General features: G+C 34.8%; 1 protein-coding gene across 1 annotated transcript in view; it reads right to left on the reverse strand.

Annotated features, from left to right (window-relative positions):
- The window catches only part of Usp9x (ubiquitin specific peptidase 9, X-linked), a 152926-nt gene that overhangs the window by 103282 nt on the left and 33420 nt on the right, over positions 1-16224 (reverse strand). Inside the window, exons 4-11 of the mRNA XM_004645592.2 lie at positions 15205-15284; positions 12154-12266; positions 10327-10545; positions 6554-6669; positions 6135-6386; positions 5916-6054; positions 5128-5280; positions 3979-4083 (exon numbers count right to left, since the gene is read on the reverse strand). Of these exons, the coding sequence (XP_004645649.1) occupies positions 3979-4083; positions 5128-5280; positions 5916-6054; positions 6135-6386; positions 6554-6669; positions 10327-10545; positions 12154-12266; positions 15205-15284 (1177 nt within the window). The remainder of the gene's footprint in view (positions 1-3978; positions 4084-5127; positions 5281-5915; positions 6055-6134; positions 6387-6553; positions 6670-10326; positions 10546-12153; positions 12267-15204; positions 15285-16224) is intronic.

The raw sequence follows: 16224 nt of genomic DNA on the forward strand, positions 1-16224 counted from the left end.
AGAAATACAAATGAAAATCATTTGCTTACTGGGTTGCAGTAGCTGACAGTTAAGAACAAGATATTTAGCAAATTGAATGCAAAAGAATACTTAGAGAAGAGATTGGAAGTGCATTTAGAGATCTCCCTCACAGTACATCCAGTCTAAAGGGTTTTATGCTACTATAAACCATGAAAGACACCATCCTAAATTAACACTTTTGTTTCAAAAGAAAAAAGCCAAAATAAAAAGCAATTAAATTTAAACATTAAAAAAAAATGAAAAAGCTGATGAACAGTACATCACGTTTAAAAACAAAAAAGTGAAAGTCTAAGTTAAGAACCAAGAAAAAGAAAATACTTAGAAATGATACAAGGTAGGAGAGAAGATTGTATAATGATTCAATTTAGGAGATAAGAACAGTCATTTAAAAACTTCAAAATGGAAACAACAATGACCTTCTAAAATGATTTCAAACATCCAGTTAATATGGTTATCACAACTTAGGAAAGGGAGGGGGGGTACTGGCGGCATTCAGTAGACAAGAAGTAAGGGGTGAGGGCATGGGGGCACACGCCTACAAACCCAACACTCAGTGGCTGAGACAGGATGATGGCTGCAAGATTGAGGCCAGCTGAGGTTACATAAGAAATCAAGGCCAACCTGAATTACAGGGAAACCCTGTCTCAAAAACCAAAGCAAAACAAAAAAGTCAGGAGTGCTGCTAAACAATATGTGAAAATTATGATGTATAAAGTTGCAAATCAGTGCTTACTGATAAGCTGAAAATAAACCTAATGGCAACCAGTAGAATGATGGCATTAAGTATTTTTTTTCCTTTATTAGTAGTACTGAGGATTGAACCCAGGACCCCACACATACTAGGTTTAAGAGACAAACCTCCAGCCCCTTTTTATTATGAGACAGGATTTCACTAACTTGCCCATACTGGCCTTCAAATTGCAATCCTCCTGCCTTTATTAGCCTCCTGAGTTGCTGGGATTACAGATTATGTGCCACCATGCCCAGTATAGATCCTTTCAACAGAATTATCACACACATTTACAATAGCAGATATGGGATATCTGCAAAAACAACTTTAAGACAACCTGGCATTGACGGAAGGAAAGGAGGGAGGGAGCGAAGAAAGAAGGCAGGCAGGCAGGCAAGTGGCTCAAAAATATAACATGTCCACTCGTTACTGATAAAGGATTTAAAAAACTTAATACCATGAGGTAACATTTCATACCAAAGACTTCAAAAATTCAGAATGCTGACAAAAGTGCTGAGGATGTGAAAACCATGATGAAACTTCAAATTGATACAACCACTTAGGAAAAAAAAAGTCCTACTTAAGTACTGACATTTAAAAACTAGAATCTGGGTCAAGGACCTCTGAAGAAGTTGGGATCATTTGATTGCAATCTACAAACAAGGAAACTCAGGGTATGCTTTCTTTGTTCACCTTTAAAATACTTTATAGGTAGGAAATGCTCAATTTAACAACTTCACAAAAAAAAGTGCTTGTATTTTACCAAAAGTAACACTGCTCAATAAACATTTGGCAAGCCAAGGGGATACATGAGAGAATTCTTTATAAACTATTCTAAGCAGAAAGTGGGGAGCCAGGAATACAGTTCAGAGGCACAAACACCTGCCTGGCAAGCACAAGGTTCTGAGTTCCATTCCTGGTACAAAAAAACAAAATCTAAGCACAAAGTGGTTTAGGAGATAAAAACACACCTTTGCTTCTTCCATTATGGCCCTTCAGTAGTCATGTACCACCATTTCAGAAGTCATCACAAGATGAAAAACAAATGGCAATTATCTATAGGTTATCCATGATAACTAATTCTTTTATCTGCTCAGCTATCTTTCACATAGATTTGTGGATGGAGAAAAAAATGTGTAAGAATTTTACTTTTACATGTATAAAAAGGTATTTAAAACAGACGAAAGACTCACTCAATAATACTCTGCTCCTTTCAAAATTAAATTTTTCTGTAAGGCAAGGGTTTATAACTTTAACATATTTTAAGGGTCACCTGAGAAACTGGCTTAAAATAGATTGTCAGGCTGCCTACCTAGCGATTCTAATTTTATATGCCTGGGGTGGAAACCAGTAATCAGTTTCCCCTCATACTATGAAATACACATCTAGAAAAGTACAAACATATGTACCATTATTACAGTACATAATGTAAACATCTGTGTAAGTATTACACAAGTCGAAAATAACACAGTAAGCAGCACCCCAGACCCAGCTGGAATTATTTCTGAGGTTATATTACTCTAATCAAAGGATATGAATTAGTGTGACTTTATTACTTTCTTCAACCTTCTAATTATAATTAACCATCCATATGGTTTTGTTGCTCTAATGTATTCATCATGCTCAGCACAGTATGCTGTAAAGTATTCCATTACATGAACATTCCACAATTTACCCTAGTATTGTTCATTCATTCTACAAAGTATTTTTAGCTTTTATAAATATTTTTTTTGCTTTTATAAATCTGCTCGTTTTTGGACATGTATTAAGGTGCGCATATGCGCAAGTTTCTCAAGTATCTCTTTTTTTAAAACCTTTAAAAAAATCTTTTATTTGGTACAGGGTCTTACTACACAGCTTGGACTTGTAGTGATCCTCCTGTCTCAGTGCTGGGAGTATAGGCATGCACAACCATGCCTAGTTTTGGTGGCTGGCACAGCATGGGGTACTGGAGATTAAACCTGGGTCCTTGTGCTTGCCAGGCAGGCGCTTAGACTGCTATGCCATCTTTCCCAGCCCTCAAATATATATTGAGAAGTCAAACTGGTAAGTCATGAGAATTTTGTATTTTGCCAGAAATATTTTTCTGAAGTGTTTAGAGACCATCCCTTTGGAAACACTGATATATATATATATATATGATTTTTTTTTTTGGTGGAACCAGGGATTGAACTCAGGCCTTTGCGCTTGCCAGGGAAGCACTTATTCCACTGAGCTATCTCCCCAGCCCCAGCCCTTATATTTTTAATATACAAATTCATTAATCACTTGGGCTTTTACATATCTAGCCCCAGGCATCAGTGGAAGACACTGTTCTACAACATGGCCTTTAAAAAAGCACATAAGGGTACCACGCAGACACCATTGTCAGGGTCTTAGGCTACCCGTTATGAGTTTTATTTCCATTTAAGCATGTTTTGTCTGGGCTTATGAGCCCAGAAATACCATTAAATTGGTATTCCCTTGCTGTCATCTGCTAATTGTCACAGTTACCAAAGATCTATCCAGTTAATCTTATAGTTCTACTGCCAAAATACAAACTGTCAAGGAAATAAACACAAATTCATAACCTAAATTCTGAAAGGGAATGAGATTCCTCATTTAGAAAGGCTTTTGTATAGATGTGACTCATGTGGTTGGTCACAGGTGGGGCCTTTCAGAAGTGGCTGGCTCTAGAGTGTTTGATGCTGAGATCAAGGATGTGTGATTACTGAACTAGTTCACTGATTGGTTTGGCAGACTTCTGGGAGATGATGGGAAGGCCCACCCTGGGTGTGAGTGCTACCTGCCCTAACTGCATGTAGCCTGGATAGAACATAAGGGACAGAAAGAGGACTGCTATGGTCATTTGTAGCTTGCTGCCTTGTTGCCTTTTGCCTGACATAAAATGTTCTTTCTCTGCTATAGTCTTCAGTCATGCTACCCTATTTTTGAGCCAGCCACCTATGAACCAAATCCTCTACAAACTGAGCTGAAGTAAATCTTCCCTTCTTTTACTTTGGGTGTCAAGCATTTTGTCTCAGCAATGGGAAAATAACATAAGTGGGGATATTATAATGTATTACAAAATTAAATCAAGTTCTTACTGGAAAACAATGACAAAGTCACCAAAGAGTATGTAACAGGATTTGTGTTTTACTTATTTATAGGCTAAGAAAAATTCACAAACCTAATGAATTACTTCTATTTAAAATAAAATGATAATGACTTTGCTTGCTAAAAATTACCTTAAAGCAATCAAAAAGATGATCAAGTTGTTCAGGTGAAAAATCCCATGCCAATTTTGCCAGTAGATCATGTACATTCTTCACAATGGCTTCATGTTTCCCTGCCTATTGAGAAACAAAAACAACAGTGGCATATTCACTGCCAAAAACTATGAAGTTATTTCGACTTTTCTCATTTAACCATATAACCTAAAATCCCTAAATAAGTTTTTTTTCGTTTTTTCAAAGAAGGTCTTGCTGGCAGTTAAGCTGATACTTCAACTTTCTATGTAGCTGGCCTTAAACTCATAGGAATCCTCCTGCCTCAGCTTCCCAATTGCTGGGATTATAGGTTTGTACCACTGTATCTGGCATTGAAAAATTCCCAATATTACAAATGCTTTAAATTGAAACCCTGGCAATTCTAAATCAGTTAGTGTGTATATGTTAGTAGATCACATGAGCCATTATTATAGTTTATGGAATTTAACATACCAATTTTAATATTGTAAATAGAAAAAGAAAGTTCCAAAGAAAAATAGGATTCCCAACTAAGGTTCCAAAGAAAAACAGGGTTCTAAAACTCGAACCATAGACTAAATCATTACTGTGGTCTTTATTTAAAAAGAAAAAGATTTAACTCTGAAACTGATGGTTTCTTTTTATTAGATCTACAAAAAAACCCCAAATCTCTTGATACATATTCATATATATGGGGGGAGAGAGAGAGAGAGAGAGAGAGAGAGAGAGTGTGTGTGTGTTTGGTGGGCAGAGTCTTATTCCTCCAGCCTTACCTTCTGAGTGCTGGGATTTCAGGCATTCACCACCAGGCCAGGTTACTTATTTACAACTACCTACAAACTACAACCTTTGCCAAATTAAAAAAAAGTATCTTGAAAAACATTACTCGCTATTTTGAAGAGTTTCTTGGCAGATTTCTGTAAATATAACAAGCATCTGAATATTTTAAGTCAACACAAGCTTGTATTCCATTTCATGATTACTACATTTTAGTTTTTAGCAGCTTTCATTTAAAAACTAACCAACAGGCTGGGGAGATAGCTCAGTAGAGTAAGCGCCTGCCTTGCAAGAACAGGGTCCTGAGTTTAATCCCCCGTACCAGGGGTGGGGGATCCAGGTATAAACTAACCATCATCTTAAGTTCCTTACCTGTGCTGCCCAAATATTATCAAGATCTTGCAAGGTCAGAGCTTTTTCTTTGATGACAAAACGAAGAATCTTCTCTAGCTTCTCTACATACTGTGGTTGGTGAAGACTATCTCGCAAGACTATGGATAAAATATTGTTCTGCTGTATCCATTCCTAAATGTAACATAAAAATTTGTTTTAAAGCAAATCTAAAACAGAAGTTGTCTCTAAAAATACTGTTTATACTATTAAAAGAAATTTCAGAATAATTTATCAAAATACACTAAAATCAAGAAAAATCACAATTTCTTAACACCCAATTTGGTACATAAAGGAATGCTTCATAGATTAGAAACACAAAAATATATAGTTTTCACAGTATTCATCTTAGTGAGATAAAAAGTAGGCCCCAAAATGCATGAAAAGTATACATGCCCCAGCTATTAAAGCTTAATTTTTAAAATTTCAAATGTAGATAAAACTTTTCTTTTTAAATTTTATTTGTGTGTGTGTGTGTGTGTGTGTGGCCAGCTCAGCCCACCAGGGGGCAGGGCTGGCTGGCATGTGGTGCTGGGGGATTGAACCGTGGTCCCTCTGATTTGCTAAGCTTGTTCTAAGTAGGTGCTTTAGACCACTGAGCCATCTCACCAGCCCCAGATAAAACTTCTTAAAATACAATAACATGGCAATGTCAAATTATTCTAACATTTTGTCTTAAGTAGATTCTTATTTATTAAAAAGACAAAAAAAAAACCAAATGTTTGTTAATAAACAAACATTTACTAAAAAGACAAAAGCAAAAAACATACTGCCATTCGTTCAGCTGTAAGCCACTCTTCCTCTTCGGGATTACCATGCCGATGGGTGTAGTAGGATACACTAGATATCACCTTATTAACTTCATTCAGTGCATTCATCTTTCCATTGAAAGAAGAAATTTGCAATAATCTATAAAAGAAATTTAGTGGTAAGCATGATACTTAAAATCTATACACATGGCTATTTCAAGAAATAGAATTTTCACTTACCTAAGTATCATTTTTAACCTAAATATTTCTAAGTTTTTTACAGTTTCTTCTTGTCCTGGAACCCTTGAAGCTAAATTCTTCAAAGATTTAATAATCATGGAAAGAGCATCATTTTTAGCTTCATTCTTTGCTTCTTTTTTCAGTTCTTCATCAGTTAGATTTTCTAAAAACTGTGGAACCATTTCTATTATTGGAAGAAAGTATTTTTTAACTGTATGAAGAGTGAGAAACTCATAGCACTGTCCAAATGGTCTGCAATGAAGAAAGATGTGAAACTTGTAAGACTCAATTTCTTAATTAAAACTAAAGTCTTGAGAATTTATTACTTAACCCAAACTTGAATGACTCAATTTTTAAAATCAAGCAGTAATATTCTAATTTCAATAGTACAATGAACATTCACTTAAAACATTACTTACTTAATAAGGGCTGAAATTATTTGAACATTCAATGCTGATCCATTAATAAATCGATCATGTAATATCTGGAACCCATTTAAAGTGCCAAATTTGTTGAGAAGATCCACTAGCCAGCCCTGCAATATATTTAGTTACAATTAACTTCCTGCTTATAGGAGGAAAATAGTACTATCTTGATCGATACATGCTAGAAATAATAAATTCAAACTATGTCAAACTATTTTTGAAAAAACTTGAAAATGCTGCATTTTGCTAACACTAATCCCACCTGTGAGACAGAAGCAGCTCAGTAGCAAGTACAGATTAGATCACCGGGGTACACCTCTGTTCACATCAATACAGTTGGTGAACTGAATTAGGAACTGCACTTTTATTTCAATGATCCCATCGTAAGAACACCTTCTATATGAAAAGCACTCTGTCTTAAAATAATTAAGAAGACTTCAAATAATAAAGAAAAGCTACTTCTTAGTAAATAGCACAGTGAATCTTAAATCCACTTCTTATTATAATTGGAAATATTAAGATTTCTTGGGCCAGGGAGATAGCTCAGTAGAATAAGCGCCTGCCTGGAAAGCTCAGGGTCCTGAGTTCAATCCCTGGTACCGCAATAAATAAAAAAAATTATAAACTAACTCCTGATGGTAGAAGACTTGCCTAACACGCACAGGGTTCTGGGTTCTATTCTACTGCTGAAAGGAAAAAAGAAACTATCCACAAACCCCTAGTATCATTACCTCTCCATACTCATACTTAAGAATATGCTGTTTGATACTTCTGCTAACTTTTATGAATGTACCTAGTTCTTACCTTAGAACTAGCAGTGTACAATACTACAGATTGTCTTTCAACATCGTTAAGAGCAATAACTCAAAGAGTACAACACAGGTGGAATAGGCAATAGTATATTTAAAAGCATGTATATGTGGAAAACTTTAAGATTAATTAAAAGGTTATGTGAGTATTAAATATACCTAATGTACCTAAGACAACCTTCCTCTACTAGGCTACATCACAGAAACTGAAGAAACAACATGGGGTAAGAGGCAGATTCTCTATTATGCCTTAAGAATAATTCTACAGTTGTTTAAAACAAAAGTCTAGGAATGAGAAAAAATGAGAAGTTTTACTGTTAATATGTTTTAAGAAAATATGGTAACTATTAATTTTATGATAATCTAAACCAACTAAATTTTCTACTAAGTCCCCTACTATATTTCAACATAAGTGCATTATTTTTTACCTTTTTATTTGGTAAAGCTCATTCAAAGCAAAATTCTGAGTACTTAATTCACCAGAACCCTTTTGGGATTCAGAAATTCTAAAAAAATACAAGTAGTTCTGTGATATACGTATCACAATAGCATGTGTACATACAGTTGAAAGTTACTCTTCCTGTAAGTTCTTCAGATGGCATATGTTTATGTAATTAGGAATTCTGGGGCTGTGGAGATAGCTCAGCGGCTTAAGCACCTGCCTGGCAATCACAAGGTCCTGAGATTGAACCCCAAAACCAAAAAAAAAAAAAAAAAAAAAGAAAGAAATAAAGAAAGAAAGAAAGAAAAAAGAAAAAGAAAAAGAAGAGAAAAAAAGAATTCTGAGTGCTTCTCATTGAAATGTAGTTAATAAGCTAGCTTCAACAGTGGCAAACAAGTTTTCCTTATCTGGATCTAAGTTATTAAGACTGGAAGGGGTAGACCAATTGCTTTATATAAAAATGAACACAGCCTTATAGCTTGTCATATTCTCTAAATGTAGTTTTATGATACTATTAAAGTTCCCTTTTTTTAAAGTTAGTATAGGTGAATTTTACCTGAGACCTTTTATTTCAATCAAATTTTTAACATTTTGAATAAAAGCTTATATAAATATCTTCAAAGATCTTGGCGGGAGGTTGCAGGCAGAGGAGATGCTACCACACAGTCAGACAACTCATTCTCTTAGATAACCCTGACAATTTTAGTTTCATCAAGGCTCAAACACTGAGTCCATAAGGTTTAATGGGGAGGGTGTAGACATTTGCACTGTAAAGAAAAAGTAAAAGACCTACCCAGAACTCTTCGGGGTTCTAGGGGATTAAGTAGTATGGTTCAAAATCCAAAAAAACTCAAAAAGGTGAACAATGATATAGTTCAAAATTTTGGATTAGGGAAATACAACCGAGGAATCATTTATGTATAATTATTTCAAAATCTGAAAAAAATCCCAAATCTGAAATATGTATGGTTTTACACATTTTAAATACAGGATGTTCAACCTTTACCACCACTGGAGAATAAGAAAAAAATTATGGGCATTTACATTTCCTTTGGTTCATTTTATCTCAGTGCTCATATACATCTAAGAACACAATGTAGTTGGAAAATTCTGCCAAATATATCTCTTAATTTTCAGAAAAGCTAGGCAAGGTACTGCATGCTTGTAATTACAGTTATTTGGGAGGTGGAGGCAAGAGGAACCCAAGTTTGAGTCTATCCTAGATAACTTACCAAGACCCTGACAAAAATACATAGAATGGTTAAGGATATAACTCAGTTATAGAGCACTTGCCTTATATGCATGAGGCCCTGGGTTCAATCCTCAGTAGTTCAGGAAAAAAATATGGGTATAGACTAAGTAAAATTTTTTTTCTTTTTATCTTTTTGAGACAGGCTCATTTTATAGCCCAGGCTTGTCTTATTGCAACAATCCTCCTGCGTGCTGGGATTACAGGCATGGCCACTGCACCTGGCTTGAAAGTTTTAATTTTGGGGATTCTGGAGTTTTGTTTTCATATTAATCTGACCCACTCCAGCAAAAGTAAGCCACCTAGTGGCAACAATATGAACAGGTAAACAGCAGAAAATGTCATCTCTAAATTCAGCACCTTTTTGATAATCAGGTTTTAAAAAAATAAAACCAGCATTGTATATGACTTCAAATTTTTCTGGCTGGTTAGAAGACTACAAGATTCACAATACTAAAAATATCTCCCTAACTTCTAAAATTTTAAAATTATAGATTAATATTTATCAAAAGAAACATCTTTTTGAGGCAGGGTTTTTACTATGCAGTTCAGGCTGGATTTGAACTCTGAGATCTTTCCGCCTCAGCCTCCCAAGTGCTGGTACCACACCCAGCTAAAAGAAATATAAGAAAACATTTAAGTGCACAGTAAAATGATTTATAAAAGCTAATCTGTTTTACACTGATACAAGCAAATTTAAATTATACTTTTACTAATGTATTATTGCTTTATAATTTCTAAAAATTTACCTTGGTGATATGCATTTACAGGATATATTTGTTTTGTAATTAAATCTTAGAATGTGAAAAATGATCATGGCCTTACAGATCAATACTTGAGATCTTTAATCAAACAATCAATCCCTTACCTTACTCTTTTTACAATGGAAAAATATGATCTGCTCTATCTTAACCCAAATGGTGACTATTTTCAAAGATGTTGGGCAGCAAACACTTGGTACTAACTATATGTGAACTGAACTACAATGTTATAGCTATGCAAAAAGGTTCCTCATTCCACCTATTTTCGTATGAATTCCAAAGTAAATTTGATCATTAAGACTTTATTTCAATACAGAAAAACTCTGTAGTAGTAGAAACTAAATACTATAGCTTTGGTGTAAAAAAAATCCATTAACACAAAATTAAGCAGAATCTCTTTAAGAATAATTTTTCAGCATGTTAACAGGAGGTTCAGATTACTGAAAGATTTGTGGCAGAGGAAAACAACTGCAAGATTTAATTTTGAATATAACAAACCAACACACTTTTGGTGATCGAGGGTCTGGAGAACGAGCAAAGAGTTCATCTTCAGGCAACTGAACACTTGAAGAAACTGATTCACATGGACGTGTACCATTGTAGATATGAAATTTGCAATGAGGATTTAAGGCCATGGCAAGAAGTTCTAGAAGTGGAAACCAGTCTTGGGACAGCTTGGCCACACATAGCTCCACTAGCCGATGAGTATTATTAATAATACATCTCTGTTATACATGGGAGAAAGGTGTTTAGAATATCAAAACATTGCAATTTCAAACAATTATCTTATAAGGTTATCTTATAATAACGACTTCCCAATTTTTCATTTCAATTATATTGAATTTGATGGTATTGGAATCAAATGAAAGACACATTAGCATTTACTTCATGTTTTATAATGGTACCTACTTTCCAAAGCTATTTCTTAGAGCCTAAAAAAACAAAGCAGGTGTTATAAATTATCAATTTTTGCCTTATACCCATAAATATCAATTATCTTTTTTAAAAAATTTGTATAACATAGGCAACAACTCTAAAATCTAAGTATATCAATTACCCAAGATGGAGTACATTCACTATCTTCAACAGCAACACTTTGAAACTATCCCCACCCCATTTTGGAGAGACAGGGTCTCCCCCTATGTAGTTCAGGCTGGCCTTGAACTCATGGTGATCCTCCCTGCTTCAGCCTTCCAAGTGCTGGGATTATAGACGTGTGCCACCTTGCCCAGCCCAAACTTTCTATTTCTAAGCCTATAATTTAATCTATTATACATGAGTTGATCAAAATAGTGAATATTTTTTAAAAAAATTAAAGATTATTACAGTAAAAGACACTGCCAAGAATGTATTTGAAATCTGAGTATTTTGATGGGGATTAATGGCAATGTGTCTTGTAATAAAAATTTTAAACATTCACTAGTTTTTGATCAACTTATGGTGTAACACAGTAAATCAGAAGATTTTTATACCATGATCACACCTGGGAAATAGTTCAGAGATGACAAAAATCAGTTGCTTTACAACTGATGATCATTTCCACAGAAAAACAAGAAACAGAGACTTGGACAAATTACAACACTTAAAAGCCTAGTACACAATTATTTTCTAAGATTTTTGAAATCTGACCTTTTTTTAAATAATCAATGAATTACTAAAATGTTCATACAGATCTGGGTTTACAAGTAAGTCACTTCAGGTCAATACTCATCTGAGATCACTTTTAATATTATATACACTTTGGCTAATGATTTCAATTTTTAGATCATTTTTTCCCTTGTACCACATGCCAAAGTTGAAACATACAAGTTTCTTTGTTGTCCCTTTGTTCATGACGAGCATACCTTCCATTCACCTTCACACTAACCTTTCTGGTGTCTCAAATGTGTGTGTGTTACATTCTCTATTTTGGGTGGTTTTCATTCTTAATGGTATATAAAATAAGAGTGCATTAAACAACTGACAGCATCATATCTTCTATGAAATGTGACTTGTCTAAGGTCACATATGCCTTGCAAACCCAGAAGACATATTAAACTTAAGTTTCTTTACTATAAATCTCATGCCTTTTTCTGAGACAAGGTCTTGCTAATGTAGTCCAGGCTGGCCCTGAAGTCAGGACAATCCTCCTGCCTCAGCCTCCTAAATACTGGGAATACAGGCATTACCATACCTGTCTCATGTTCATTCTTAATGACTGTGCTGCCTTTAATTGATTTGTATGTATAAAACGGACCAAAATGTAAGTGAACACACTCAATTCCAACCATCTCCTTTTTACCCTAGAGACTGCTATGTAAATCTGATCTTTTAAAGTCAAATGTAGGACTTACATGAATTTCAAACTTCCAGCCACTCACTGCTTCATCTGTAAGGATTTTAGTGAACGATATTGTTAGCCCATCTCGAAAAAATCGCTGACATGCTTCACTTTTAACATCAAGGCCTACAAAAAAAAGAGAGAAAAACTTTAACACTACATTTCTCTACTTGTTTTACAATATCAAATTATATAAAAATATAACTTCAAACTATTCAATGATAGGTCACAGATGCAGAGTAAATTGGAAGGCCTTAGATTATGCAAAAGGCAAAATACTGTCAAGTTATTACCATTTCAAACTTTCTATATATACTGTATGTCAAAAGGTAACATGACTCACAAAGAAAAAAAAAATCAACAAAAATTCAAAATATTTCATTATGTAAAAATGCATTGAACCTAGTAATGATAATTAAAAACATTAAATTTTATGACACTGGATCTTCAACTCAAAATGGTTGCCAATAGCATGTGATGAGGAATCTAAATACTTCACAACATTTTACTAACTGAAAATAAACCTTAAAAACATTCACAACTTTAAAAAATTTTTCTCTTGTTCATAAATCACCCATTTAGTACCCATATCCTCACACTATTTTGTAAGTTTATGGAAATAAGATGAATCTGTTAAAATATTTAATTATGTAAAAATACACTAAACCTAGTAATGCTAATTAAAACCATTAAATTTTATGACACTGGATCTTCAACTCAAAATGGTTGTGAACTATCATTGTTATTAGTCTCTGTATATGTTTCTATCTTTGCTTAATTTTATTTCAAAAGATAATAGAGCCATCCGCTACCAAACACAAAGAACATACATAACACTTTAAGATAAAACAAAAAATCATTGGATTTAGAGTCCCATTCCCTACCCAGTCATAGGGACTGAACCTAAGACACCTCAGCACTGAGCTGCATACCTAGCCCCCCCTTAAAATTTGAGACAGGGTCTTGCTGAGTTGCCCAGGTAGGGCTCACACTTTCAAACTTCCTGCTTCAGAATTGTTTTGAGATCATGAAGTGTGCAACACCAAACCTGGCCATGCTTGATTTTGATTATACAATAGGGATGACATTTAAGCTTAACCTTGTTTAAAATAAAACATGGCCCTAGGAAAAAAACAGGGAAGGATATAAATCCACCGAATGTCAATGCTATTAAGTATCAGTATCAGTCCTTACCTATTACTTTTCATATTCAATTTCAGGAATTTGAATATGACTAGCACAGACGTTTTCAAAACTCTGCTCAATTGGTGAATAAATGTATAAACAAAATTTCAGTATTACAAAACAATTATAATTTGGTTAACTTTCATAGTTGGTTACTTTTACAAGATTAACATGTCATAATGACACGTTTCTCTCTAAAACATTCACAACCGGGCCATACTTGCTAGGTCTCACTATAGGGTGGCATAAACCACTGGTGGTACAAGCATGCTTGTCCCATCAGGCAGTGAGACAGGGTAGGATGGGATAGCTCCATCAGATCATTTAGGGTGGAGGGAATATGTTAAAAGAGTAATTATTACAAGATAAAGGAAAATTTCTTTGTCCAAGCAATGTACCAAATATGTTAATTCTTACAATCATTCACTCCAGTTGTTACAGCATTTATTGAGAGTTATAAAAGGAGTGTAAGCTTGAAGAGGCAGAGCCTAAAACAGTGTTGATGAACCTTTTAGAACTTTCACCTGTTCATAAGTTCACCACCACTGACTAGAGGAAAGTCTTAGGACACAGAAGCATGCCTTCAGAGGTAATCATGGGACACCCATTATCTCCCACCCTCTCTTGTACTTTCTGGCCACCAGGAGGTAACATTACCATATAGGCCCCAGCACGATGACACACAGTCTTACCATGGGCCCAAAAAGCATTAGGGCCAACAGATTATGGAACAAAACTTCCAAAGCAGTGAGCTACATGCTTATTACCTGAGGTATCTGTTACAGCAAAAAGCTAACACATATGGCACCGTATTTCAGAAAATGAAATGTTACTGCTTTTTATCTCAATCTCTGATGTCTTAAAAATGAGAGTTCTCTGCTAAGATAATTTAATTATACCTAAAGTAGAGCAAAATAATGTAAGACAAGATTAATTCCTGTTATATTTCTGAGCAACTGGATATAAAGAAACTGGATTCCTTCGTATTAGCTTTTTCTTCCCCCTGCAGTACCAGGGATCGAACTCAGGACCTTGCACTTGCCATACAGGCACTTATGCTGCTGAGCTATCTCTTGGCTAAAAATTTTTTAAAACACAGATTCTCATCTTTCAAGTTATTTAGAGGGGGAAAAGATCATATAATTTCCGAGCATTTATAAAAGCACATGTAGAAGCTGAGTATGGTGTGGGACACTTGTAATCCACTACTGCCATGAGTTCAAGGTCAGCCTGGGATACATGGTGAGTTTGAAGCCAGACTGAAATATAGAGCAAGACCCTGTTTCCAAAAAAACTACACATAATGTAATTTAAAAACACAATGTTAATACAATGGCAATCCTTATTCAAAGGACCACAGATGAAGGTTCTTCTAGGTACAGAGATCCTTTGATTCACAAAGGACAAGTGTATACAATCTGCAGATTTAAACAGCATATTTTGAGACCAGAAATGGCTCAGGATAAACACATACACACAAAGCCAGCTATGTCTGAAGTCTACCCAATCCATCACGTAGAGTATTTAACTATAAAATGTTCTTTCATGTATTATCATTCTCCCTAAAACAGATGGGACCTAGTTTTAAAATAAACCTCTGACAACCCCTTTACTAATAACTAATAGGACTAAACAACAGATCTGCTCCTTAGAAATACAAATATACACAAATCGAATGTGTTAACTTCAGGGTTCATAAACACTCTTAAAGATCTCATAAACTACAGCTAGTGTTTATTAATACGGATAAATTATCTTAAGCCGGAGAGATAGCGTAACAGTTTACGCATTAGGCTCTACAGCAAGAGGTCATAGGTTCGAGTCCCGGGTCTGCCTTTACAGCGTATGTTATGGAAAGTATGACAACATCAAAACTTACCTTTCTTACTAAGATCAATAGCAGCTTCTAAAAGCACTTCTAATTCCCCTTTCGGCAAAACTGGAACCACCCATCGAGGCCTAAATTTTTATAAAATAAAAAGATGCTTACTGGTTTTGACTATAAGAGGCACTATGAGTCAGTTGCTAATTATAATTATTTACCTTGCTGTGAAAATATTAACACTAAAATACTATATTAAAATAACTAGGTTGGTAGAATGTGCTTTGTGTAACTTAACACCATCTATTGTCTCTACAAACAGAATTTCTTAAAGATACCACCAAACAAAAGATACATCAATGAGAGTGGGAATAAAATTCATTTCAATATAGTGAAGTATAATTATCAATTAGGACCCGGGGAGATGGCTCAGTGGAATAAGTGCTTCCCTGGCAAGCACAAGGGCCTGAGTTCAATCCCTGGTTCTGCAAAAATAAGGAAATAAATAAATAAATAAAATTATCAATTAATTATGTATCATAGATGCTTACTATGAAAGTTCAAAGGAAAGTGTTATTTCAGGACAGATTAGAAGACACATGTCTTGAACTTCACAAAGAACAAAATTTTTAAGAGGCAAGGAAGTGATTTATGCCTCCAATTTTTTATAATTCACTGACTTTTTTGATGGTTAAGTGAGCCATGGTGGGCCTGCAGCCTCCATGTTTCCACAGAGGCCCTTTTCCCTCAAATAGGGATGCAACCTCTACCCAAGTGGTACTTTCTTGCTAAGCATAGTCCTGGGCCAACCAGCTAGTCACCCATACTTTTCTTACCCTTTTCTCCTAACCAACACCCAATTTACCCACTGTGTCCTAGAAGAGACAGCTTTCTTCCATTTATCCCTTATCTGTCCTAAGGGTTGACAAAATACTCCCTGTAATTTAATAAAAAGCATTCCTTACCGGATAATTAAAAACAAATGTATCTATCTTTGTTATCATTTTTAATTTTTAAAAAATTTTATTTTTCTTCCCTTGAAGACAATATGCCATTTTCTACCTAGATAAGAAGTAC

The sequence above is a fragment of the Octodon degus genome, unplaced genomic scaffold (genome assembly GCF_000260255.1).
Source record: "Octodon degus isolate 3935 unplaced genomic scaffold, OctDeg1.0 scaffold00232, whole genome shotgun sequence".
Lineage (NCBI taxonomy): Eukaryota > Metazoa > Chordata > Mammalia > Rodentia > Octodontidae > Octodon > Octodon degus.